This window comes from Boleophthalmus pectinirostris, unplaced genomic scaffold (genome assembly GCF_026225935.1).
Source record: "Boleophthalmus pectinirostris isolate CB_2022bp ecotype Guang Dong unplaced genomic scaffold, ASM2622593v1 HiC_scaffold_18, whole genome shotgun sequence".
NCBI lineage: Eukaryota > Metazoa > Chordata > Actinopteri > Gobiiformes > Gobiidae > Boleophthalmus > Boleophthalmus pectinirostris.
In genome coordinates this window covers 23,577,532-23,602,822 of record NW_026571133.1, presented here as the reverse complement: position 1 = coordinate 23,602,822, position 25,291 = coordinate 23,577,532, and the positions used below count along the sequence as shown (strand labels likewise).

Below are 25,291 nucleotides of genomic sequence, written 5' to 3'. Positions count from 1 at the left end.
TGTGCCTGCACCGTGTCTGCCTCTGCGCCCGAGTCCCACGGACTCTTCTCTCCACCCCCTCCCTTCGTCTATCTCTATTCTGATTCTTTCGCATCTCTTCCCGCTTGTAGCCCACGTCCTGTCAACATGGTCACGTGATCTAAATATAACTGCAACTTTAAAGGACCTGGACAACTGAGGGAGCCACATTGTAGATTGTGAATTCAAAACACTACCTGCTCATGATAAAGTGCAAAAGTCAGCCTCCAGCAATATTATCTTCCAGCAATCTATAGACCTGTATACCTCGATATCAAAATAGGCTATTATCAAAACTAAATTAGGCCTATTAGACAGGAAGATCTGATCTTAATGTAAACGTACTATGCTATCACCGCTTATGCGAATAAAATGATTAATAAGTGACAGAACGCACATCAATGGTACAACTGGTCAACTTACAGGGGCGCGGTATGTAGGTCACTTGTGTCATGGACACACTTGGCTCAGAGTAGTGTCGTTTCTTTAATGGTAGGCTATGTAGAATTTATAGAACTATTTCAAATGTTATACATCTGTATCCCCAGAGAGGTAAATATGCTCAAATTCAATAGATGCCGAAGTTTTATGTTATCTTTGGGTTTTTGATTCTCATTAAGATTATCCAATCAGAAAGCATGAGTCTTATAAAGGATGAGCTCTTTCTGATCTTAATACTCACTATCAGCATAAATCAGTGCAAGTGCAGCTACTGCATCTCAGTGAGTGAATTCTGGAACTTTCACATGAGAAATGACTTGTCCATGAGATACTGAGAAAACCTTGTATGTGTCCATTATCTGTAGGTTAACACAGTGGTTCTCATTTTTGTCTTGTGTACCCCCAAAGACATTTTTTGTCTTGCTGTCTCACATTCTTGAGTACCCCCTATAATGTGTAACTGTGTTTTTCTATTTCCTGTTTTTCAAAATTATCAAAGAATATTTAGATTCTAATACTATACTATTCAATTCAATTTTTCTTTTAAATCTGAATTAATTTCAAGTATCCTCTGGTAAATGTGCTACTGGAGTTGTTATTGGAGTACCTTTTTTAGACAATAAGGGCACTGGATACATACCCTCCCTTTTATGTTGGCAGCAACAATCTTTGTTGTGGAATGGCATCTCTGTCGATTTGTAAAGGATTATCTTTTATGCAAGTATGCAATCATGAAACCGAAGTCTTGGCTATGTAGCCTAAGTCAAAGAGAGGCAGCATGACTTTGATGCCAACAACATCACTGAGTGCCCCTTAGAGCAAATTAATGGAGTGTAAGAAGAGGCCTGACTTATGAGCCATTTCATCTCAAACTGTTAATCTTTGTAAGTAGCTGTATTTCACTGTTTCAGTCACCTCAATCTGAAACCATTGGATCACAACTGGCATTATGGGCAGACAAATGCTGATCGCTCTGGACAAAGCTCCAGAATCTACATGGAGCCAAAGGTTTATAGACATCACTCTTTCTACCTACAATTTGTTGTGAGGTAGAATACAGACACAACAAACATTGCCGCCAGGCATTTAAGTAAAAGTAGAAATCAAATGTTTCAAATCAACTTTGATTTGATATCAATACATATCAGTCATCAGTATTTCTGCGTCACTCTCTGATAAACCCAAATTTAATCCTGAACTGCCTGTCTATTATAAATCATGTGGGATAAACAGAATATGTCATTCTTAGCTAATCCAGGTGTTGAAGGTAATATACACATGGCAATCTGGGTTATTCAAATGACTATTGTCTTGTTTTTGAAGGGGTCTGCCCTTCATAATAATTAGAAATAATTTAGTTTGGTTTTTCCACTGAAAATCCCTGATATCCAAGAATTCTGAAACATTTTACAACAGATGCTCAGTGTTCTCATCCTTTATTTATCCTGGATCTGAGGGAGCAGTAAATTCTACTTGGAATCTGAAATCTGTATTATTGTGGAAATGTTGTACAGCACATTCAAACAAAACACAAATGTGTACTGTGATGACGAGGCAGTCTCTGTAACAGTAACTGTCTTTGTTATCAGTGTCTCTATGGGTGATCAGAGCTCACATGAATCAACTCCTTGATTTTCCCCTTAAACAGCCCATGCCGTGTTTGGAGTTAGGAGTGTGCTGTCTCGCTTATCTATGATAACCAAAGAATCTGAGCAGACAACAGTCACAGAAAGAGACAGATATGATTATTCCTACAGTATACAGGCTTCACTGGCACTGCTGCTCATCCCATCTTGTCCTAATCCCCCATGCTCCCATCTTACCCCAACCCAGCCTCTTTTATCTGCATTCTGCTGTGTAGTTCTCATGCTGCAGTTGTGTGTTGTCTTCACAGATACATGTGATGGGGATAAGCCTGTGCCCTGAGCCAGCCTCACTCTATTCCTGCATCTGTGTGCAATGGAGGTCACAATAAACTAAGAAGAGCTGCAAAAATGTCTTTCCATGCTTTAGTTTAGTAAAAGATTTACCAAAAATAAACTGATTTAAGGAAAAGACAACCATGGTGTGCAGCAGGAGTTGTTGTATATACTGTATACAAATTGGTAACAACAAAAGGTAAACACCTTTTTCTGAATAACAGTATGTTTCCTTTACACAATATTGCATGTACAACAAAAAACAGGTACTTCTTTATATTATAGTAGCTTTTCAACAAAGCACAATACATCTTTCTTCTTTCCTCTATTGTCCAAATGTGAGTAAGGCATATGTTGTTGTCCATGTTATACAAAGAGGCATCTCTAATATTGAGCTGCCTCTAACAAGTCCATTAAAGCCAGCCACAACGATGCATTTACTTAAATTTTATTTTCCCTTTTTAACTATTTCAGTATAAACAGGATATTAATGGGAGTCATTTAGCAGCAGGAGCTTGTCCAGTTGCCGATATCAGTCTTGTGGCACAACCCTGTTTGCCAGCCTTTTCACTCTAAATCATACTGCAATTACAAGCAGCATAATCAGGCCCCTTTGCTATAATTCCTGCTCTGTGCCGCGTTGCCGAGATGTAATCACTGAGAAAGTCTCCTGATGTGACATACAGTAGCTAATGCACAGCTGTTCACAGAGACTAAAACTCAAAAGGCATGGGTTCAAACAAGACAATAATTCACTTATAACTTTGGGATACAGCTTTTTCTTTCAGTCTTTCATTAAAACCCTCAAGGATTGGTACTAGGGCATAATAAATAATTTTCATTGTAAAATTAAATGTGAAGTTCCCAAAAAATAAAATTTTAAATGTTTTGCAAAAATCTATAAAAAAATGACAATGCATGTGTTATTATGAGAAGCGTCAATATAATTGTGTGTGTTGTGTGCTAACATTGCTTCATAATTAACATTAGGGGTGCAGGAGTGTTTTACAGAGCTGAAATCAAGTAAAGCATGTGATAATGATTTAATTGCAGCCCCATGTAGAAATAATTAGCGGTTAAGTAACTTTTGGCGCTTAAATTGTATCAAAGATCACTGATCATTTATATTCATTTGGGAATAATGGTATTACAAAAACAAAACAAAAAATAAAAGATGTACTTTGCTGCTGTGAATTTACTGAAGGAATATAGCTGCCATTGCCATTCACTGATTAGACTGTTCACTTGCTGTTAAGAGCTATGGTTTGGGACCATTTGGAATATGATTATTTTGGGTTTTCATAATTTTGAAGGAATGGGGAGTAACTCCTGTTATTCCAACTATTTCTCCTCTACTTTTTAAAATAACAGTACAATTTTTTAATTTAATTTAATTCTGCATATACCTTACATAAATGTCCTTTGAGCCTGAAAACATTGATTTGTTGTGGCTGACTCATAATTTCATTTTTCCTTTAAATTTCACAGTAATGACTCTAGTGTATATGCAATGTTTTCAGTGTGAGTTAATTTTATACCACCTTCACTTAACCAAGCAAAACACCTCCCTTGTGGCAGTGAAGTGAACTTTTAAGAATAAAATATCAAAATCACGTAGCATAAATATTTGCCAATACTTTGAATCAGGAGACCAGAGTTTGATTCCAGCTCCTTCACATTAATCCATTGGGTTTAAAGTGAGGCAAGCTTTCTCTGCTTGAGGAATGTAGCTTTGGCTTTTACAGGTCCCAAATGCAAATTGCATTTGCTTTAATAGGCTCAGATAACATCAGCTGAAAATCGGCCAGATGATGGTTGATGTAAAAAAAAAAAAAAAAAAAAAAAGAAGCAAAAACATGAATGTAAATAAATAAACATGTAGACAGCTCAAATTATTTTTGCATTTTATTCATGTACAAACTTATCAATATCTTTATTAACATGTATTCTCAAAAATAGACCCTTGACGTTCAAAGGACTTCTTTGAGCCTCGACTGCAGCAGGTGGACTTTGTGAGGTTTTGTAAAGTGTACACAACTGGGTATGGGTTCTTGTACAGGCTGGTGTAAAAGAGAAAAATAAGTCAGATAGAAACTCTAAAATGGAAAGTAAACATTTTCTACAAAGAAAGAATGTAATGATGGTCAGAAAACAATGATTGAGATAAAGGTTTTTGAGAAGACAAGAAGACCGACCTGTTCAGTCTGCCTCCTTCTTGAGGTATTTTTTCATGACTGAAGCCACATCTTCTCCCTCACTGCCTTCCGCTTCAAGTCTCTCCCCCTGAGGCCTGTCAAACCTCCGTCTGGGCCTGCTGCCCTGTGAACTCCCCGCGGACCCGCCTGAACTGGAAGACTCAGTGTCTGAGGACCTCCTGCTGCGAATGGATGGAGGCAACTCCCCAAAGTGTACACTCAGTGCCCTGCGCCCCCCTCTCACTGAACTGACCAGACTGCTGGTGGACTGGGCTCTTCTGATGGCAGGCAGGATATCTGAGGCTGCATCATCCCCTCTGTCACCAGCCAACCTGCGATTTTGAAACACCAAAGGTTCTGAGCCGAGCGGGTGCTCACCACCATCTTCTGTGACCAGACTTCCCAGCATGCAACGCCTGAGAGGCTGTGGGGAGCGCTGGGCTGAAGAGACAGACCGCAGAGGCTCCTCCTCCTCTGGGATAGACAGAGATGGAGAAAGGTGGTGAGCTGCTAGAGAAGATGCCAAAGAGGAAAGACGAGGCAGTGAGGGAAGAGAAGAGACTGAATCACTGGAGCTGAATCGTTTTGTTCCAGAAGTCATTTCACCAATCGACTGCGAACTAGCAGCTCGTGGCAGCAGGGGAGAGGAGGACTTCAGGATGCTGGGGCCTGGCCGGGGCTCCTGTGCATCTTCAGGACTGAGGGATAGAGCAGACGCTCTGCGTCTCAGAGTGGATGCAGCGGTTGTTTGGTATATAGGCAGAGATGCGGTGCTGCCAGCCCCATCGCTGGTGTCAGTTGTGCCCCTACGTTTACGAAGACCATCCAAAAGCTCAGATAGAGCAGAGGAAGATGGAGCTCGACTGAGATTGAGACTACCTGGCCTTGCCTCAGAGCCCTCATCATCAAGATCCACACAGGAGCTGCGTAATATAAGAAAACATCTTGACTAACACAAAGAAACATAATGTAAGATGTAAGTTTATTACATCTTACATACAAAATAGATTAAAATGTAATGTAGAATGTACCGGAAACTGTAGGTACTAGCAGTGTCCGCTACAGACTGGCGCCCCCCATGTCCACTCATGGTACTACCAGTGTCATAAAAAGAGCTACCTCCTTGAGATCGGGCTCTAGGTACACCCAGCCAGTGACGAATGCCCTCTCCCACATCCTCTGGTCCAACGGAGCCAACACTAGAGATTGAGTCACTACAGACAATGGGTATCATATGTTAATACCAGTAACACACTGTCAGTATAAAAACATGCAAACACATGGACAACTCATTGCAGACAAACATGAAAACACAGCAAACTCTTGATGAGTTTTCACTCTTTTTTTTTAAAATTTAAGCCATCTTTACTGGCAGGCTTAAATGCTCTGTATCTACACTTCAGACTCTCCTACAAACCTGTGGCATTAGGACACATTCAGAATGTACTCATTTGATTTCCACTTGTTCTAGCGCCAGCCAGCAAGATGATTACATTTCAAATCAGGCAGTTAAAATAATAATAAACCTTACTTATAATGCAGTAAGCCTGACATAAGGAGTAAAGCCATAAAAGTATAAGGTCAGCACATTGTTAGTAGCTTTGAACCCAGCTACTTTAAAGTTCCAGTTTATTGTATTGCTGGAATGCTTATTAAGGTAAGTATATTTAAAGTCCCAAGGTACAAGCATATTCACTCAGACAGATTAGGGTAAGGAATCAACTGAGCACACAGGCACAAGACAAGTCCACTGTCTTACAGATCTTTCTTTCTTGTCAAAGACTCCACAGCAGTTTTAACACTGAATTGGAGGAAGGTCAAGTGAATATTTGGGTTAATGTACTTGGACATGTTTTTCACTATATTTAAATAGTCACCTCTCTGTATCACTCTCATCACTGGACTCCACCTCCTCCAGGGCAGCCTGCAGATCTACGATACGCTTGATAGATGTCTCCAGATCAGCCTGTAATGCCTGTCGCACCGCGTTCAGCTCCTCCACCTGCATTTCCTACAAACACACAGCATTTCAAGGTTGAGAGGAAGAGCCACTTATTAATCTTCAGCTGTGTTTTTATCCCCTGATAACTATTAAGGACTGTAGGGCTATTTCAATTAAACAATTAAACCAGCTCTGTCCCATATTACCTCATCAGTTAGTGAATGTCCTGTGGCATGTGTCCTCTCTGAAGGTGTGACCACAGTCTCTGGTAATCACTCTGGTAATTGTGATCAGGTTAGTTTGAAGAGAATTGTTAGCTACATGCAATGGCATTGAGAGAATAATGCGATTTATTATTTCATCTTGTCGTTTTTCTTTCTGTCACAGACACACACAAGCTTACAGGCTTTCAAAGTTATTGGCTTTGTTGGCTTCAGAAGACGGGTGTGGGTGTAGCAGTTGTCATAGAGACACATAAGCATGTATGAATGTGTGTGTGTTTGCCCATAACCTTGAGGAGACAATGAGGATTAATCACAGAGAGAGAGAAGGCAGGGAGAGGGAGAGATGACGTGAAGAAGGGAGTATGGAGGCAGGTGGAGGGCGATTAGGTGTCTGTTTATTGGGGGAGGGGGGGGGCTTTGCCTTAATAAAAATGACTTGTCTCTTTTTTATACAGACCAAAGGTCAAGTGATAAACGCAGTTTAAAGGAATTCTCTAGAACTAAAGTAAATGCATAATCCGAAGGGCTTTGTCCAAATATCAGTTTACACTATACAGGACAGAGTTTTAATTTACAGTTTTCCTTGATAATTACATTGGATAATGGTATTGGCAATGGTAAAGTTTATTTTACTTTAACCTGGTAATAATTCCAAAAAATAACACAGATTTTTGTAATATACAATGGATGTTTCATATAACACCTAATAAGGACATGAAAATTATACTGTTACTTTGTGTTTTTGCTACAAAGTCAAAATATTTTTTTCTGAGAACAAAAGCTTCTAAATCTGCACCAAAGCCTTAGATCTGTTGAAATGTAAAAATGAGGTTTGATTTTTACAACAAATGACAACTGTAGTTAAACTATCAAGCAGCCATGTATTGTGACAACCATGCTAGACTAGATGATAAACAGGTCTTTAAAGTGACTGCAGTCACAAACCACAACAGCAGTGAACCATTGTAAATCTATTAAAAACATCTTAGGACAAACTTAGAAATAATTCAAATTGGCCGACACCCATGTGCACTTGGGGTGTTTAAGCAGTCTGCTGATGGTGTAGCTGTAGCCATAATGAAAATATAATGCGATGTTATAATGGTTCAGATAATTCAGCAGCTGTTGTTTTTCTTAAAAGCCACGCCAAGACATTTTGAAAGTGGAGCACATTTGCTAACTTGCCCAGGGGAAGGAGCTTTGTGCTGGCACTTAACAGAATTAACTTTTGTAAATCGTTAAAACTTCCCATAAATGTAATGCTTAAGTCCTGCTGTGCTCACAAACAGCAGTCTAGTGATGAAACCAAGAGGTAATGCCATACTGTTCTAAGAGGTGGTAGAGCCCTGCATTATTTCAATAACATTATCATCTTAGTGGGTACATTTTGGCCTGTCATAGTGTAACTCAGTGCAGATATAGGCTACCAGTTCCATGCGCTTGCGGCTGCTATCCTGCTCTCTCTGGATCAGATCCTCCATCTCCAGTCTCATGTCCTGCAGACGCTGTTGGTAGTAACGGGCATTCTCTCTCTCCCGTGCTTCAGCCTGGGCGCTCTGCTCAAGCTCCTCCCCCAAACGCACCACACTGTCCCTGAGGCGCAGCACCAGCACCTAAATATACACATAATTAGACCCTCAAAAGTATCATCAATATCAACAATGCATGTAGTGTTTTCAAACCTCAAACCGCTTGACTTGTCCTCTCTGAAACTCCAGTTTGTTTTCCAGGTCACATACCCGTGCCTCTTGTTTACTGACAATGCTGCGCCCCACAGTGGACGACTCAAGAAACTGCACCCTAGATACACTTTGCTGAAGCTACATTGAGAAAAACAGAGGTGTTGGACAAAGATTTAGAGAGCCAAATTATGCATTAGTCCATTAGCGAGAGTGGCAGACCTCCACCTTAAAGTCATATTGAGATCTGTAGCAGGGACATTAAAGTGAATTTGGAGCTGTGCTATTTTGTCAGTTACCTCTTCCTGGAGGGACTGTCTCTGTTTCTTCACTTCCTCAAGTTCAGCCTGCAGCTCTCTAATCTGAGCAATGTCACTAGAGGACTAAACAACAGACAGAACAGACATTTAGTATTAGCTTTATTGTAAACAGAGCTGTAAGGTATATAGTTTAACACCTGTGCAATGAGAGCTTTGTGCTTCTTCATAAGTTCATTCAGATCTTCTTGGTCCTCTTCAAGTCTCTTAAGCAAGTCCACTTTGTCATGTTGAAGCAAGGCCAACTGTTCATCCACCTGGACACAAGTCAAATATAAGATATCCAGAACAAAAGCTGTACCTGAAAGCAAACTCAGTAAATGATGGTGCAGTTCTTCCTGTATTCAAGAACAGCACACCAATTTGAAAACAATGCAATACACAATCATTCTAATCAAATAACAAAAGGCTATTTTTAATTATTTTTTTAATTTTTTGTCAATTACCCTTTTATTCATAATCTCTCTGAATAATTTATATTATTCATATCATTATTTTAAGCATTACTTTTGAGTTGTTTATCTATTGAGCTCTCACTGTTTTTGTTTTTAGTTTGTATTTTTGTTCTTAACAAAAAAATATAAATATTTAAATAAAAATATACAGTATATTTATATAAATATATTTGCTTACCACACTCTTCTGTTTGCAGATGGTTTCTAGCTCGATCTGTGTGTTCTCCAGCTCCTGGGCGAGAGTCGTCTGGATGTTCTCAAGCTCCAGTCGTCGTGCTTCACTCTCCTCAAACTATCCAGAGCAGGAACAGTTATTAAACTAATGTCTATATGAACAGCCCATTAAGTCAGTGGTGCAGACCTGACAGTGAAGGCGCTCAATCTGGTCCTTGTTGCCACTCGGCTTATTGTCTTCTGTGTTGTTGATGGTGGCAATCAACAGCTGGGCATCTGCCAGTAGAGCATGGGTCCGCTTCAAATCCCTCCTCAGCTTCTTCTCCACATCAAAGTCTCTGTGACCCACCTAAAGGAAAATGTTTTTACCAACTGGTCATCTAAACAGTTCATAATAGTGGTCACACAACAGTGATAAATAACAGCGAAGTTAAAAGACTGAGTGCCAGATGTTTCTGTCCTATGGTTCATAATAATTATTTGAAAAACCCTCTGATTCACGTCAGAGTCAATATATTAGTAAGTAAGTATATTATTAAGTAAAATGCTTTGTTTACATATTGTAGACCTATATCTTATTTCAGTCTGTACACAGACTGAAATTGTTTATCATCCTATCACAAAATTATCATGTGTATAGCACACATTGAATTTGTATGATCTTTTTCAAGTGGTACAGTAATTCCTTACAGTTTCTCAACACATACATTTAAAATGCAGTAATGAAAAAAATGACACTATTATCACTCATAATACATGATTTGTGCCTGTGAGTGCAAAACATATGTATCACAGAGAACAGGGGTCATGTACGTGGTACCTGATCGCATAGTGTTGCAATAAGTCCCTCCAAGTCATGCTTCTCGTGAATCACCATCTGTTTCTCCTCATACTCCTGTTCCAACTGCATCTCTAACTGTCTGAGCTGTAGACAGACACAAAATGGCAGAATTTATGAACTGGCATCAAGCTAAATGAATTTCTATTGTTCCAGACAGGAAATGTCCCCTTGCAGGGTGATCTTCTACAATAAGCATTAAAATAATTATCTATAGATCTTTGAAGACAAACATAGGCGAACGACAACCTTCATCTGAATAAATTTGACTTCTAAAGAAGTGCTCACTGTCAAAATGAAGACAAAACTCACACAACCTAAGCAGAGTTACATTTTTACTTGGCTTTGCCTCACACCAATAAATTAAAACATGTCTACTACTATATCATGTGCTCGGCTGTTGAATGCATACTGCAATTGCATGCAGGAGTGTGTTTTTGCATGTGCAGTGGTCACTGACCCGTCTCTGAGAGGACTTGTGGACATCCTCCAGCTCCTCTTCCTTATCCTCCAGCTCCTTTTGATGGATCTGCTTCATGCGCTCCATCTCCATTTCAAAACGCATGTGTATCTACAGTAAAGCACATGAGGTCAGGAAGTGGGTCATGGATGTTTCTGAAATCACTGAAGGGCAGTGGAAGCACCTGTTGCTGTTGTTGGAGTTTAGCAGTTAGTTTGGTGATTTCCTCTGCTTGCTCACCCGCCTGGCTCTCCAGCAGGCGCAGCTGCTTTTTGAGGTCAGGCAGTGACTCAGAGGCAAGGTCCACAGGCAGACTGAGGTCTCGGATCTGAGCACACAATTCATCCTTCTGTTTCTGCAGACGGCCCACCTCTGTCTGGGTCTCCTGCACACAAACACACATCAACATAATGTAAACAAAATATACATTAAAAAACATGCAATTTAAATAGAAAAATAACCCACTTGTAGGTTGCGCCGCAGTGTATATATTTCTGCCTCTAGAGCAGTGTTTTCATGAAAAGCTTTGTCCTTTTGCTCTCGCTCATTTTCAGCTTCTTCTAAAGCTTGAGTCAACTCATTGTCAAACCTGTAAACACAAACACAGTGAAAATGGATTTATGCAGCACATAATGATGCAATACACAGGTCAGATGTATCCATGCTCAAAGTCAAATGTAACCTCTAAATACATTGTAAAGTGTGCACTGTATGTGGGCAGACTAACTTCTTCTGTTTGCGCTCCAGCTCGTGCATGCGACTCTGCAAGCTGTCAGTGAGGACCCTTGCATCTTGAAGGTCAGAGGTCACACGGCGGCAGTGACGTTTCAGCTCTGTTACACTCTTTCTGGACTGTTCCAACTGAGCCTGTAAAGCAGCCACCTAAACATGCACACAGTCAATGTATTTGTACATATAATGTCCTACATGTTGTGCAACAGGGTGTTTACTCACCTTGGCATCAAGCTGTTGACGTGTTTGTTTCTCTGTCTCCAGTTTTTCCTCAGTCTGCTTCAGTCGTCTGCGTAGAAATTCCACCTCTGTTTGGCAGCACTCCAGCTGCATGGTCAGCTCACTCTCTGAGGAGGACCAGATGGATACCACTTTGCCAGAGGTGATGGTCACAGTCAGACAAAGTCAGATGTCTTTGTTTAGCCTGACACAAACCATCTCTAACCACATCTGACCTGCTGACACCAGCTCTGAGGGAACGCAAATGAGATCTCTTTCCTCTTTCAACACATCAGTCTTTCACTAATGACACATACTGTGAGATATATACTCACCAAAATGAATTTTCACAACATTCACAAACTATTTTGGCAGATGTTTGGTTATAAATGTGAAGTGAATCAATAATAATGGTAATCCTCACTATCTTTAAATGGTGACAGGTCTATTTAATGAATAAAGTTATTACCTGTCCCTGCGCCTCTCTGACTCTGTGCGATGGTAGATTTCTGTGTCTCCTCCTCAAGCTGCTTCTCCAGTGTTTCCATGGTGACTTTGCACTGCTCTAGACGAAGCTTGTATTAAAACACAGACAAAGTTGCAGTTAAACATAGTCAACCAATACAACACAAACTTGCTGGCAGAAAAACTAAACAAAAAAATTATGTGGTTAAGATATTATCATAAAGTCACATAAATACAAATTTCCAACATGTACTAATGATACCTGTAGATCCTTGTTTTCCCGGCTGAGCCGCAGTCTCTCGGCCCGTTCCACATCCAAAGCTTGACCCACTGCATCTCCACGGAAACGCTCGTCGCTTAGCTCGGATGTCACAGCTGTGACCTGGACGCATGGTAAAACATCGCTTTAACCAATTTACAGTAAAATTGTAATTGTCAAATCATGCGCTGTCAAACCTTTGTTTCCAGGCTGTAGGTGCTCTGCCTTAGTTCATTTCTTTCTTTCTCTGATTTCTCAAGACGCCGTCTAAGAGCTGAAATCTCGTCCTGACAAGAGAAAACCACATCCTTAAAATAAATGATGAAACGTCAAATTCAATTTACTTATGAGGACCATTTTAAAGATCCACAGATGCCCAGGCAGACTGAGTATACTGTTTTTAATTCAGTTTGAGCAATGAAAGACAAAAGCTGTAATCTGTCAAGCTAACACTAAACACATTCTGACTCAGCATTTTGTGTACCTCTTTGGCCCTAAGTCTTTCATTGTCCATGTTGACATCCAGTAAAGGACGGACACGACAGAACAGTTTCCACCAGCTCCACGTAGACACCGTCCTCAGTGCCCTTAGGTTCCTTTGCAGACAGCTCACTGCCATCTGCTGCACCTGGGCATGTAGAAAGAATACAATGTGAATTCATTAAATCTTTACTCTAAATCCTTAACCACTTAAGATCAGTTTTCAGATTCTTAGTCTTAAAAATAATAATGACATCCAACTCAGAATGCATGTGATTTCACACACAGAAGGACAACGCACTTTGAGCTTCCTGTATCTCTGACGAGCTAGATGTCCCAAACATGCAGCCTGTAGATGCACCAGCCAACCAGTGACCTGCTGATCCCGCTGCTGCTCCAGGTATCGCAACACACCTCGCCTCATGAACACCTGAGACACAATACACACTACACAGCATTAGTGTTTTTCTTCTTATCTTATTATTCTTATTTTCTTCAATCTTATTTATTAGATTGAGTTTGGAAACACTTTCTCACCCTACTGGCCCCCAAAACAACACTTTTTCTGTCTAAATCCAACTCAACCAGCAACTCCTCCACTGCCTGAGAAAAAGATCATATTTTAAACAACAATCCAAACCATATTTAACATTTTACATATCCGTACTTTCTGACCTTTCTCTCATCATGCATAACAAACATTGAAGAGTAGCGTTTCATAATTGGAGGAGACAAAGCCTGAAAATGACACCTGAAGTCACTAAGAGTCATGTGATCAGGATAACCTGAAAGAGAGTGAAACAGTACATATTTTTAATATGCAGTTTTCAGTTAGTGTGCTATTACTCCAAAGAAGCAATCACAAATATTTCACAAAAAGAAAGTTTGGGCTGATAGTTTCTTGGCTATTCATATAACACACTTCACAGAGCTGGTTTTTCCTTAGTAAGAAGAGTGTTGAATTTTATAACAAAACAGCTCACCAGTCCGGTACAACTGCAGTGCTGATAGTATCTGAGTTGAGTGGAGCTGGACCCTAAGTGCAGGGACATCAAAACCTCCATCAGACTTGGCGCTTACACACTGAAGAAACACTGGTCTGGCTCTACGGATGACATTCACCAGAGCATCCTACAGCCCACAGAGACATAAGTGTCACATGCTTATTATTAATCATACACCTCTAGTTTACACTATACTTACAGCCTGCAATTTCACTGCAATGCACTGCGAGAGTCTGCGTATGGCTGCCATTCCTCCACTGAAGGTTTTTCTGATGGTGCCATTTCTCTGCAGAGAGCGTTGGCTGCTTCCCTCAAGCCCACCCAGACCACGGCACAAAGGAGGCAAGGAGATCTTTGGGGTGAACAGGGCCTTTACTGGGGCTCTAAGCAAAGCATTAGTTTTGAAGTACTTAATAATGCAGCGGTGTTATATTGAGATTGATTCAACATTTGTTGAAGTGATCTATACACTATACACATGCATGCACAAATTTACATCCTTACACTCAATATTTATGTCATGTATTCTGAAGCTCAAGGGTATGCCCAAGTAGTTTAACTCACTGGTGGCACATAGCCAGCTGCTCCCAAACATAGTACAACAACATGATTAATGCATCCTCAGTGCTGACTGCTGGGCCTTGCACACTTACATGGTGGAGTTCTGGAGCAGGCAGATGGCGTTGGAGGCAGAGAGGTTGTTCTGGATGAGCCCAAACCAACCGGTCATGTCGTAGCGGATCGGGTCACCGGACATTAAGTGGTTAAGCTCACATTGAAGTGGTTGCTCACACTGACGTACTGCAAGCATATACACATTTATTTCTCTTACTTTATTAGTAATTGAATTTAATAGTAATTGAGGATATGCAGAACAGTAATACCAGTGCTGCTGTAGTATTGGCAGACTCTCTCCAGGGCACTGCTCTCATTGGAGGCTGGTGTCACCATCTCCTCATCCAGTACCCACAAGAGGCCTCGGGGGTCTCCATCTGCTGCTCGGATCTAAAACACAAATACAGCACAACAGAAGACACTGAAGTTGTCAGCATTAGAATGGCACTGCACATATCTATCTGGCATATATTCAAATCCACCATTTTTTATTGCTACCAAGAGCCTGCATTCATATTTTAAAGATCTGACCTGAAACTTTGCTTTGTAACATCATATGTTTGTTACTACAGAGATCGATAGGTTTAATGCCTTATCCTCTCATATTCCAGGCAAAGCAATAACATCTCCATGGAGACAAGCAGGTAGCAGACCATTCACCATAAAAGTTACATAGTGCAACTGTAAGGAAATCAGTTTGTTCTTGTTTTGCACCTGTGGAGGAGGTTGATCAATGGCTGACACCAGCTCAGATGGACTGTTCTCTGGACACTCAAACTGAACAGGGATGCTCTCCTGAAAAACAACATGTGTTAGACACAATTTCAAATGTCAAATTACTCAGCAGCCCAAATTAGGTGACACACTGTGATTAAACTGTGAACTGGGTGTTGTTGTGGCTGGTGAAAGCATACACAACATTTCAATAGCCTTAAGAAATTGGCTTATGATAATAATTCTATTGGTCATTTACATGTTAAGTTGTACATGTATATGTGCTTTTCTTTATGGCTGCAGTACCTGCTCATATCTCTCCAACGTGTGTTTGAAGGTGTGCGTGTGGTAGTGCTCCAGAAGTCGCTCCTGGAGGTAGTTGTGACAGAGTTCAGACCAGGTGGCGCCGCGCTCCTCCCCGCAGTGTCGGGGATTCCGGATCCCCGGTGTATCTGTGATCATCACGGAGGCCAACGTCAGCTGCTGACTGCACAGGGCCCTGGTAACAATACATGTATAAAACTCAAACTGCATGAAACTATTTCAACTTGTGTTGGCAGCTTCATACTCCATTGCACTAAATACCTGTTTATGAGAGAAACTAGAGCAGTGAAAAGTTCTTCATAGAGACCAGCAGCCATTCCATCGAGGCACTGAGTTGCTGTCAGTCGAGGCCCTGCGCGCAAAGAATACATTTTTTCAGTTATGGAAATAAGATACGCAAAAGATGCGGTAATGATAACGGTGATACAAATTTTCTCACCTTCATCTGATTCGACAGGCAAACACTTCTCTCTAGCGCTCCCAGTGGCTCTTTGTAGGATTTGTCTGAGATGATGTTTGAACACAGCAGTGTGCAAATCGTCCCCCTCACAGCCCAACACACTGCTGGCCACCTGTGAACTGTCAAAATTACCAAACTGCCTCCTTCCCACTACAGACAGAGAAAAAAGGGGGAAAAACATGTTGTACATGATGCAACTGGGCAACAGTAGAAAAAACAGTAGAAAAAACATTAGTGTCTGGTATGTTTGCTATAATAAGAACTTGTTTTGGGCTTGCTTGGGCAATGTAATTGGTGTTGATGATGTATTGTTACCTTTGCTGGCCCCAGCAGCTCCCAGATGGTAAATACCAGCCAGCACATGCCATATTGCCTTCTGTTCATTGACAGAGAAGCCCAGTGTTTCCATGGCACTTAGCAGCTTAGTAAAGGCAACTGATGCACGCTGCTTCTCTTCAACCTAAAGACAGCAAAGCAGAATAAAATATCAGATATGCAGTTATTTCGTAATTTCCCCACTGAATTCAATAATTCCTGCCCTAAAGTCCTTCACAGTAACAAAGTAGAGGACTCTAGACTTATCTGTTACACTTACTTTACCTTGGTGGGGTAGACAATACCAAAGGAGTTGGTCTCAGGAAACTGATGGAGCTGCAACTCTGTTCTTTTAAAAGAACATAAAATATATTCAGTACAAGAACAGAAATATTAGATATGTGTCTCATGTCAGTAAGAATATGAAATACGCAGTACCTCATCTCTGAACTCAGTCCTGCAAGCATCTGGGCAAAGACCAGGAAGTTACTTTCTCCTGGCGTTTTTTGACACACTTTCCATTTGTCGAGCATCATAGTCTGGAGAAGAACATTTGGAATGTTCACATGTATATTCTGTGCATGTGACTGTGTCTAACAGGTGCATATGGGACATACCTGGAGATGTCCTGCAGCAGCCTGGCCTGCATGGTTGAAGTCCAATGAGAACACCATTGCAAATCGCGTTGATGCATCGCTGTGAGGAGACGCAACACAGCCAAAAGACCTTAGAACAGTGAACATAGCCTTCGCTCGATCATCTGGAGAAAAGAAGAGAAAAATCATTCAAAAAACCATTAGCAAGGGTCCTTGTGTCTTTAGCAGAAATACCCACAGCTTATGTTGTTCCCAGCTGTCCCTGCTTGCTTGAGCAGCGCAAGAGTAAAGGCCTGACAGGCAGTGGTCTTGCCTGTCCCACTGCGACCCAGTGCACACACACTGTGGTCCCTCCTGGTGCCCACCATGGACACATACACCTGTTTGACCAGAGTGTCCAGAGCAGGAGGGGCATCCCATACAGACTCTCCACGCCGTGACTTTGGGGTCTGGTGAAAAAATGGAGCAAAATATAACTCATGCTTAGTTTTCTTCCATTTGTGATGCCACTAACTACTTTAATTAACAATACAGAGACATTTGAAAAATGCCAATAACAGAGAGTGATAACAGCCTACTTTGTTTATATTTGTCATTGTAACAACAAGCAGTTTAAGTAATTATTTTGACCTGGTTGTACTTGAAAGTAGCATCATTACTTAACTCCATAAACCCCTACTACTCTAGCTCTTTGAGTAATATCCTTTTACCTTACTGCTGGCTTGCAGTGGGGGCCAGAAGTTGACCAGGTTGGGTCCAGCATGAGTGAGGGGCATGTTGGCTTTAGCTCTGCTGATGAGGGTGTGTAGGACACCACATTCATTCACACTCTGGAGGTTACTCAAATCTTCACAGAGATCCAGCTCTTTTGGGTTGCACTGTGGATTAGGAAGAGTTAGCCCCTTATGAGTGAAATACATACTGTATTTATGTAATAGGATCAAGCACTGCAAACATCATTATTCAGTCATACCTTCTGTATGTCAAACTCAGAGACGTCATGCAATGTGCCATCGCTATGCAGGCGCACCCTCACTTTACCATCAGGGAGATCAGGGGTGCCTTCATCTGGCTTCAGTTGAGTGGCTAATAAAATGCAATTAGAAAATATACAGTACATCAAATCCTTCACTGGCTGCACATCCGTGGTGACCTGCTATTGGTAATTATCCACAAGAGGTCGAACAGAACAGAACAATACAAGGCCATTTCCATATGCTATGTTTAATGCACGTTGTGATTCCGGGGTACAGGTCATGTGTTGTGAGCCATATGATTTGATCTTTAGATTAGCGCAGCACACAAGAACAGTAAGGACGTATGGATAAAGATGGCCAGAGGAGATCTGCGCGCATATGGACCAGCATCATAACAGATAATATGTCACATAATATGAGTGCCCTATAATAAACTAGCAGATTATGAGAGATTGTAATTGGATTAACAGGCTTCACGCTAATCCCAGAGCATATTATACTAAATGAATGAGATTATTTCAGTGTTCACACACATGGTGACAGAGGGAATAATAGGCTAGTGGCAACAATAGTGAATCAGTGGAGTATTACAAAGATTTACTTACCAAGACTGTATCCATCTTTGTGGACATACCAAATGGTCCCAGCTTCATACCACACATCTCTAACCTGTTACAATTTGAACAGTGCATAACATAATCATACAATTAAATAAATAATTTGACTATTACTTCTACAAAGACTACTGCAACTATTAATAACATCACTACTGCTGTTACTACTAATATTACATTATTGCCACTACTGTTACCTGTGCCTCAGTAAGGTGCATTCCACTTTTATTACACTGCTAAATTGGTAATAACAGTGACGTACCTCTTTTCTCTCGTGCTCCACAATGGTGCTGTCTGCCTGCTGCCCCTCTGGCTCCTGCCTTGTCTCAATCCTTCCCACTTTCATCTCCACCTGTGTCACCTCCTCTTTCTTCCTCTTCTTCTCCTCTGCCTCCTTGTTCACTTTCTTCACTTCTGGCACAACATCCTGCTTTTGTTTGGACTGTGGTGAAATTACCTCTTGCCTTATAACCTGTAAATTGTCGGGAGTGATTAGTTGCCTTGGAGACGGAGATTTGTGTTCCGATTGTGCCGAATTGCTCCGTTGCTTATTTTCTAACAGTTGGTCTGCTTTAAGGGACATCTCAGCCTCTAGGATTGGAGGAGTCTGGTCTGGGGTGAGGAACTGTTGTACAAGGTTGTTACTTAGTTTACTGGGCTGTTGAGAGAAAGAGTCCAGTTAGGTCCTTGAATAACTCTCTTAGTGAAGGAAGAAAACACTTACTGCCTTATCATCTGTTTTGAGCTCAGGTTCCTTAAGTTTGGTCTCCTTCTCTGAGTCTCTGACCAACTGTTTGAGGAAGCCCCCTGGTACTGCTGACAGAGGCGCTGGTGCGACTGCAGTGGGCACTGGGGTCTTCTCCTCTTTTATCTGTTGTTTTCAGTGCACCACAGAAAACAGAAAATTTTATTATGGGATGTGGACACACCTGGATCAACTATTTCCATGACATACCCATCACAAATACATTTTGGAAATGAAATGATAAACACAACTTATAATATGAAAAAAAATTATTTATCACGAATGAAGGTGCAGTAAAAAGTATTAAAATAATGATGACTAATTCAGGCTTAACAGGCAGCCTCACAGTTACGTGCCAGTGTGAATCAGGGTTAGAACAAGGAGGACTTCTCACCGTGCTTTAAGTACCACTATTCCACACACAGAGTACATATTGAGTCCATGCTGTGTTTACACAACATGCAGTAGCCCTGAACCTTCCTTCTGCTCCCAGAGCTTGAGCCTCGATGACAGTGCCATGGTGCCTGGTGTGTGTAAGGGGGAGGGGATCACAGTGGGGGATCTGGCCAGGTGTGCTGTCAGCGTCGTGTGGAGCTGTGTAAGCCCAGAGAAAAACAGTAACACAGAGCACCTGAGGTGAAGAGGTGAGACACAAGGACAAGGTGATGCACCACTGTAAGTCTTCATAATAGCAACACATTCTTCCATTGCCACTGGGGAAGTGTATTAAGCAGCAACCTGTGGTGTAATGAGCCTAAACAATTTTGTCCATGTAGGAGGTTACATGCTGAACTATCAGGAGAAAACCTATGTGTACATGCATGCAGGTTGCTCTAGGCCCAACAATTTTACCAGTAAGTTTCAAAGATGTGTTCTGTGGACCTTTCAGTTGTGCCCCCAGACAGTTGTACAGCTTTGTAACAAAGTTACAGTTATTTAGCTTTATCTGTAATAAGTTGCTTTTGTGTATCCATGCATGTTTATATCCAGTCAGACGTTTCTTCAATATGTTGTCTGCTTTTATATATTAACAGAACCTTTCCTGCATTTCTGTAACTCACAGTTCAGTCACAACTATTACAAACTGATTCCTCGGTAGACTATTTCTCACTCTCATGTTTCATTCAGGGGCTTTTTCATGACAGTCTGGAACACAGGCCGCAAACAAAAACACAGCATAAAAAACAAAGGTTTGTAATTTACGCACCATTTTCCTGAAAGCCCTTATAGTCATCTCAGCAGATAAACTATTTCATATTATACCGACTAGTACCAGTTGACCATTTATCTTTGTACCAAGCAGAGATAAAGGCACTGACCTATTACAAACGAATGCCAAATGTACCAGTCCATCATAAGTCAGTTGAGTTGGTGTGGTGGTATTGGCAGAAATTACTATAACAAGACTGGACCTAAAGCATTTTTCCCCCCAGAAAATACTAGCTATAAAATAACTATAATACATAAATTGTAAAAATGTCAACCTATGCTTGTCTGTGTAGGGTGACACAGGCAATGTCAAATCACACCCTAGAGCACTTAGTGTCAGACCTAAGCTCATATCGCCATAAATATAGCCTAGAGAATGTCATATATGGACAGAAACACCTACACTAGATTCCACATACCTTCAAGGTCCAAATTTCAGTAATTCCAGATTTGTTGATGTGAATCCTGTGGCCAAATTGGAAGCCTTCTGTCCCACATACAGACACGCGGCTGCACAGACTGTGAGGGGCATGTAGCAATAGGGTCAGAAATAGAGTCACACGGGGTCCGACCAATCTCCCCCACTCCCTCACACAAACACTGACAGCAGACGCCTCTATAAATACACCAGCAGGCAGGCGGTGAGCAGGGACTGTGCTGTTTAGAGAATTACTTCAACAAGGAGCGAAGTTTTTGCTTCATGAGTTTTGTACATGATATTTCTAAGTCTCTCTGAATCTTCTTGTGTTCAGAGTAAAAAATCTTCTCAAAGCACAGGGAGAAAAGCACATTTTTGCAGGTCAGTAGTCAGCTGTTCAGTTTGAGTGACAGCTGCAGCTGAGTGGGAGGAGGCAGGGATCTGTATGGGAGGTGGTGATAAGTAAACTTTGAGTAAATTTTGGCATTTAAAAAAAACATATTTTCACATTTTCAGATCAGTTATACCCAATAATAGAAATAATTAAAGCATTTCATCAAATTCAGACATGCCAATATTCTACAGCTCAGTTCAAAGCTTTAGGACAGTGGCTGTAGGACTGTTGAGGACAAGCAGTTATAATAACTGTTGCTTTTAAAAGAAAATCAAATTACTTTTGGTTACTGTTGTGCATACAAGGGTTGAAAAAAAACACCACCACTGAATGTCGAAATAGAAACAGTATCTGCTACAACTCTTGCTTGTGCATCGTCTTCATGCTTAGTGAAATATTTGGCATTTGAGCAATACCTTTCACATGTAAGGACATTAGAATAATAAAGTGGACATCAATGGACCACACCATATATCCAGGGTGACAGTATTCTTCTGTACATAGATTTTCAAAGTAGCCTCATTAAAGCTATACCACCTGTATAGTTATTAGACCTTTTGTTACCAGCAGATGGCAAATGTGAAACCTGCCCCCCTCCCTTCACCTGGCCTTTGCTAAGGTCAAGTCAAAGCTTACATGTTATCAGACTGCAACAACATAGTTGATGGTGATATGCGAGACTTTAGACTGAACAACCCAGCCCCTGTTAATAACGGATTATAGCTTTAAAGGAACAACAATATTTAAGGAACGATAAAGAACATGCTACAGCAAGCAACACGGGAAAAAAAAAAAAAAAAAAGACTTTATTCATGAACTGTTTGCACAAGCAGTCCAACACACAACTTCCTACCATCCTTGGAAACGAAAAGAACAAGTTCATCGAAATAAAATTAATTTAATTGTTGAATAATATCACTTATATTTCAGCATCATCATAACCTGAATGGCAATAAACTAAAGCCAGTAGTACTTGTGTTTATAACATTGAAAAAGGGTTTTGATGGGTGTAAACCGGAGGATCTACCACCATAGTCTCCACACACTCCACAATAAATATGAAAGAGTCCGGTATTTGAACAAAAATATTCATCTGTTACTCCAGGTACAATATCTCAGTCTTTATGTGCAAGGTTTGAGCTGAACTCATAACAACAAACATAAACTCACATCAAAACCCCTGATGTCCTCGCAACAATTTCTGTTTTCTACATCATTTTTTAAATAAACCTAGAGAATTTTTTTATTTCATATTATACACATATATTTATATATACCTTTAATTTTTCCTATATTCCACACCCTTTAAATGGTCTTGTGTTGAGCCGGTATCTGGACAGATTTGTGTACAAACACAAGAATTAAGTAGTTCACAAAGCAAACATACAATAATAAGCACACATTTGCTCACACATACATACAGAGAGGTGAAGTGGGGTGAAAGTTTCATGGCAACTTGGTAGAGGCCTGTCTGATGCACTCTGTTGCATTCAGTCCTGAAAAAACACAATTGGTCACAGTTTTGCACCCCTGCTTCCGACTGTTACTCTGGACCAAAGTTCAACTGTGGACTGCTGACTCAACTGGTCCACAGAGCCCACAGAGAGAGGGGTCAAAGGTCCCAAAGGACGGCTTCCCATTGGTTCCCATCAAGCTTCCAAGTTATTTGGCACATTTAACAACTAATAAGTAACACAGTGGGCTAAAAGGTGCAAGAAGAGTAAAACAACAAAACCATTTTGGTTTATAAAATTAAAAAGACACCTTGAAAGGTGTCACATCTTTCTAGACAAAAAAACTCTCCCCTGAATAATAAAGCTAAAAATAAAAATACTAATCAAAAATGCACCCCAATTAACCTTTTTCTGCAAAGTTGAATATTAACTAAGAAATGCATGGACATTACAATGACAATACTGCATCAACACAAACTTAATAGAGTAGAGTGATTTTCCCAACATACTTCACTACCCTCTCAAGCCAAGACTGTCAATGACGACTCAAATACATACAACTCAAGCTATAATTGTCATTTGTGGATCTGGTGGGAGTAATTTAAAAAATACAAATGAAAAAACGTTTATACCCAAGATTCTGAGATTAAGGAAATAAACTGTAGACAACATTTTGATTGACATAAGTGGGCAATACAAAATGTTAAGATGACACAGGCTATAACTGGCTAATATGAACTATTATTCATCTATACAAGCACTTATTCCCAAGTATAAATTCAACAGTCTCATACTATTAAACTTGTGACAACCTACAATTATTTACATTAAAAGCCTCAAAAACATTGGATTTATGAAGGGACTTGTGATATGGAATAATAGGACTGTAACAGGGCATCTTAAACTGATAATCTAATATTAAGTGATATTGAGTTTGACTGAAAGCTGACTGAAAGTAAAATATACATGCATCCTGAACCCATTTACAAAGTAATGACATTTAATAAACATTACTGTGTAGCTAGTTCTATATCAGTATTAGAAACTTGATTTCAGGGAATTCTGAATGACATTGGAATGAATGAACAAACTGAAATCAAGGCAGGTTGGATAAAAAGAGTGCAAAAAGTAGAACATTTCAAACCTTCATATAAAAGAAACCAGAAATGCCCCTAAAATGTATATAGAGTGAAATATCTTTAAATTAGCTTAAGGTGGTCATCTTCATATTCACACTAAAATCAGAGGTGGATTGTTTTATAATGATTGATACAATGACAAATATATACTTCTCTCACTCATACACGTGCTCATACACACACGCACATCGCACAAAGAACATTTGGCCCATAAAAGAAAGTCATCGCTCAGCCTAGATAAACTGACAATGTCCAAAAAGGTTATGTATGCTGTGAGTAATTGAAAGTTCCTCTGGTTGCTCCCACCCACAAGAACTGACCCCAACCCCTTTTTCAAAAAGCCCAACACATGGACAACTCACAACAGGCAGACAGAGAAGTCCTTGATAATGCACACACATTGTAGCATAGACTAAAACACTGGAGATGCACAGAGAAAGGGTTACTTATATACACTCAAGAGTCACTCCCTGTTCTCCTGACGATCTCCTTGATTTCTTCACCTCAGAGTGTAGCCCAAGTTACAATGTTGTCCTTGGATACCAGTCTATGGGGTTCCCATAGTAACCAGCTGCTGCTTGTCACCCAATCGAAGTGCAGTCTCTATAGTAACTGTGTCCGAGGGCCAATCAGAACAGTCTGTGGTCCTTGCACTTCCTGGCGTTGGAATGATCAGGCCTGAACCATTAACACCCTGCTTTCACTCCATCTCTGTGAATTTGTGGGCAAAAACCACCACCAGGCTGTTGTGTCCAGGTGTCTCAAGTACATATCAATGTTGGCACTTCACGCACTTCACTTGGAGGGGAGGAATGGTTACAGACACAATGAAGAGAACAACATTTTGAGCAGCCATTTTTTCTAAGTTAGGCCACTCAAAAATACACATATACATAAGAAATACTTTTTCTGATTTTCTTCTGAAGGAAAAGGGAACGTCCTTCAGCTGGTCCACGATAAAGCTGGTTCAATGCAAGCCTCCTGAATTAATTTCTGTAGAAAGTGTGGAGAAATAGTAAGCAAAACATTAAGCCAAGGGAGCTTTTCCTGGACATAGACATTCACTCAGAGGCCTTTCACATGCTAAGACCTCTAAATGTAATATCCAGCACCCATCCTCCATCACGATGACAAGTCAAGTTCCATGGTGGTACAAACAACAGATGATTGGTCACAAATTAAGCTGTGTGCTGTTGGTCCGTAAACACACGCACAGGAATCAGGCTCCAGGGATGGACAGGGTTCAGGTCCTAAAGTCCTGAGGCTAGTGAGTAAACAGGGAGGACTGTGGTCAGACTGTGTGTGCAAATGAGTGTGCCGGTTCACAAGCCATTGCTATTGCGGTGTGTAAGGGGAGGTTTGGACAGCTCAACCACTCCTGCTCTGCCTTTGCCAATGACTTTGGGGGCACGACGCAGTAGCTTCTGGGCCTCTGTAAACGCTTCAGTCAGCTCTTTCTTCCACTGCACAAACTCAGGATCACTCTACCAATGAAA

The 25,291-nt window shown here is 40.7% G+C and overlaps 2 protein-coding genes across 2 annotated transcripts in view; both read right to left on the bottom strand.

The window, feature by feature from the left end:
• Positions 1-4,265: 4,265 nt before the first annotated feature.
• LOC110166685 (unconventional myosin-XVIIIb) lies at positions 4,266-22,852 on the bottom strand. The gene is made up of 44 exons (XM_055154144.1): positions 22,782-22,852; positions 20,810-21,062; positions 19,161-19,307; positions 18,699-19,094; positions 18,428-18,491; positions 17,819-17,931; positions 17,556-17,723; positions 17,084-17,294; positions 16,867-17,009; positions 16,688-16,788; positions 16,535-16,598; positions 16,250-16,394; positions 15,914-16,084; positions 15,736-15,826; positions 15,457-15,649; positions 15,151-15,231; positions 14,706-14,826; positions 14,475-14,622; positions 14,021-14,204; positions 13,801-13,948; positions 13,493-13,602; positions 13,355-13,420; positions 13,119-13,247; positions 12,822-12,965; positions 12,535-12,624; positions 12,341-12,460; positions 12,083-12,188; positions 11,617-11,741; positions 11,390-11,544; positions 11,128-11,251; positions 10,847-11,047; positions 10,663-10,773; positions 10,185-10,289; positions 9,552-9,713; positions 9,369-9,482; positions 8,876-8,992; positions 8,718-8,801; positions 8,422-8,559; positions 8,167-8,352; positions 6,451-6,584; positions 6,333-6,374; positions 5,605-5,787; positions 4,574-5,496; positions 4,266-4,438 (listed from the first exon to the last, which is right to left on the bottom strand). The coding sequence occupies exons 1-43, from the start codon at positions 22,850-22,852 to the stop codon at positions 4,578-4,580; spliced, it is 6,678 nt and encodes a 2,225-aa protein (XP_055010119.1). The 3' UTR covers positions 4,266-4,438; positions 4,574-4,577.
• Positions 22,085-25,291, bottom strand: part of grk3 (G protein-coupled receptor kinase 3) — a 43,951-nt gene continuing 40,744 nt past the window's right edge. The window contains exon 22 of the mRNA XM_020931966.2: positions 22,085-25,279. Coding sequence (XP_020787625.1) covers positions 25,118-25,279 — 162 coding nt within the window. The 3' untranslated portion in view covers positions 22,085-25,117. The remainder of the gene's footprint in view (positions 25,280-25,291) is intronic.

What these genes read in the sequence shown, in the direction of transcription:
- LOC110166685 (XM_055154144.1), bottom strand. Translation starts at nt 22,852, where the DNA reads ATGGGAACCAATGGGAAGCCGTCCTTTGGGACCTTTGACCCCTCTCTC. An exon ending in GCCTGTCGAATCAGATGAAG is followed by an intron (nt 15,827 to 15,913) that starts GTGAGAAAATTT and finishes CTTTGCGCGCAG; the next exon opens with GGCCTCGACTGACAGCAACT. An exon ending in TTGACAAGAAAGAAAGATCT is followed by an intron (nt 5,788 to 6,332) that starts GTAAGACAGTGG and finishes CATTGTCTGTAG; the next exon opens with TGACTCAATCTCTAGTGTTG.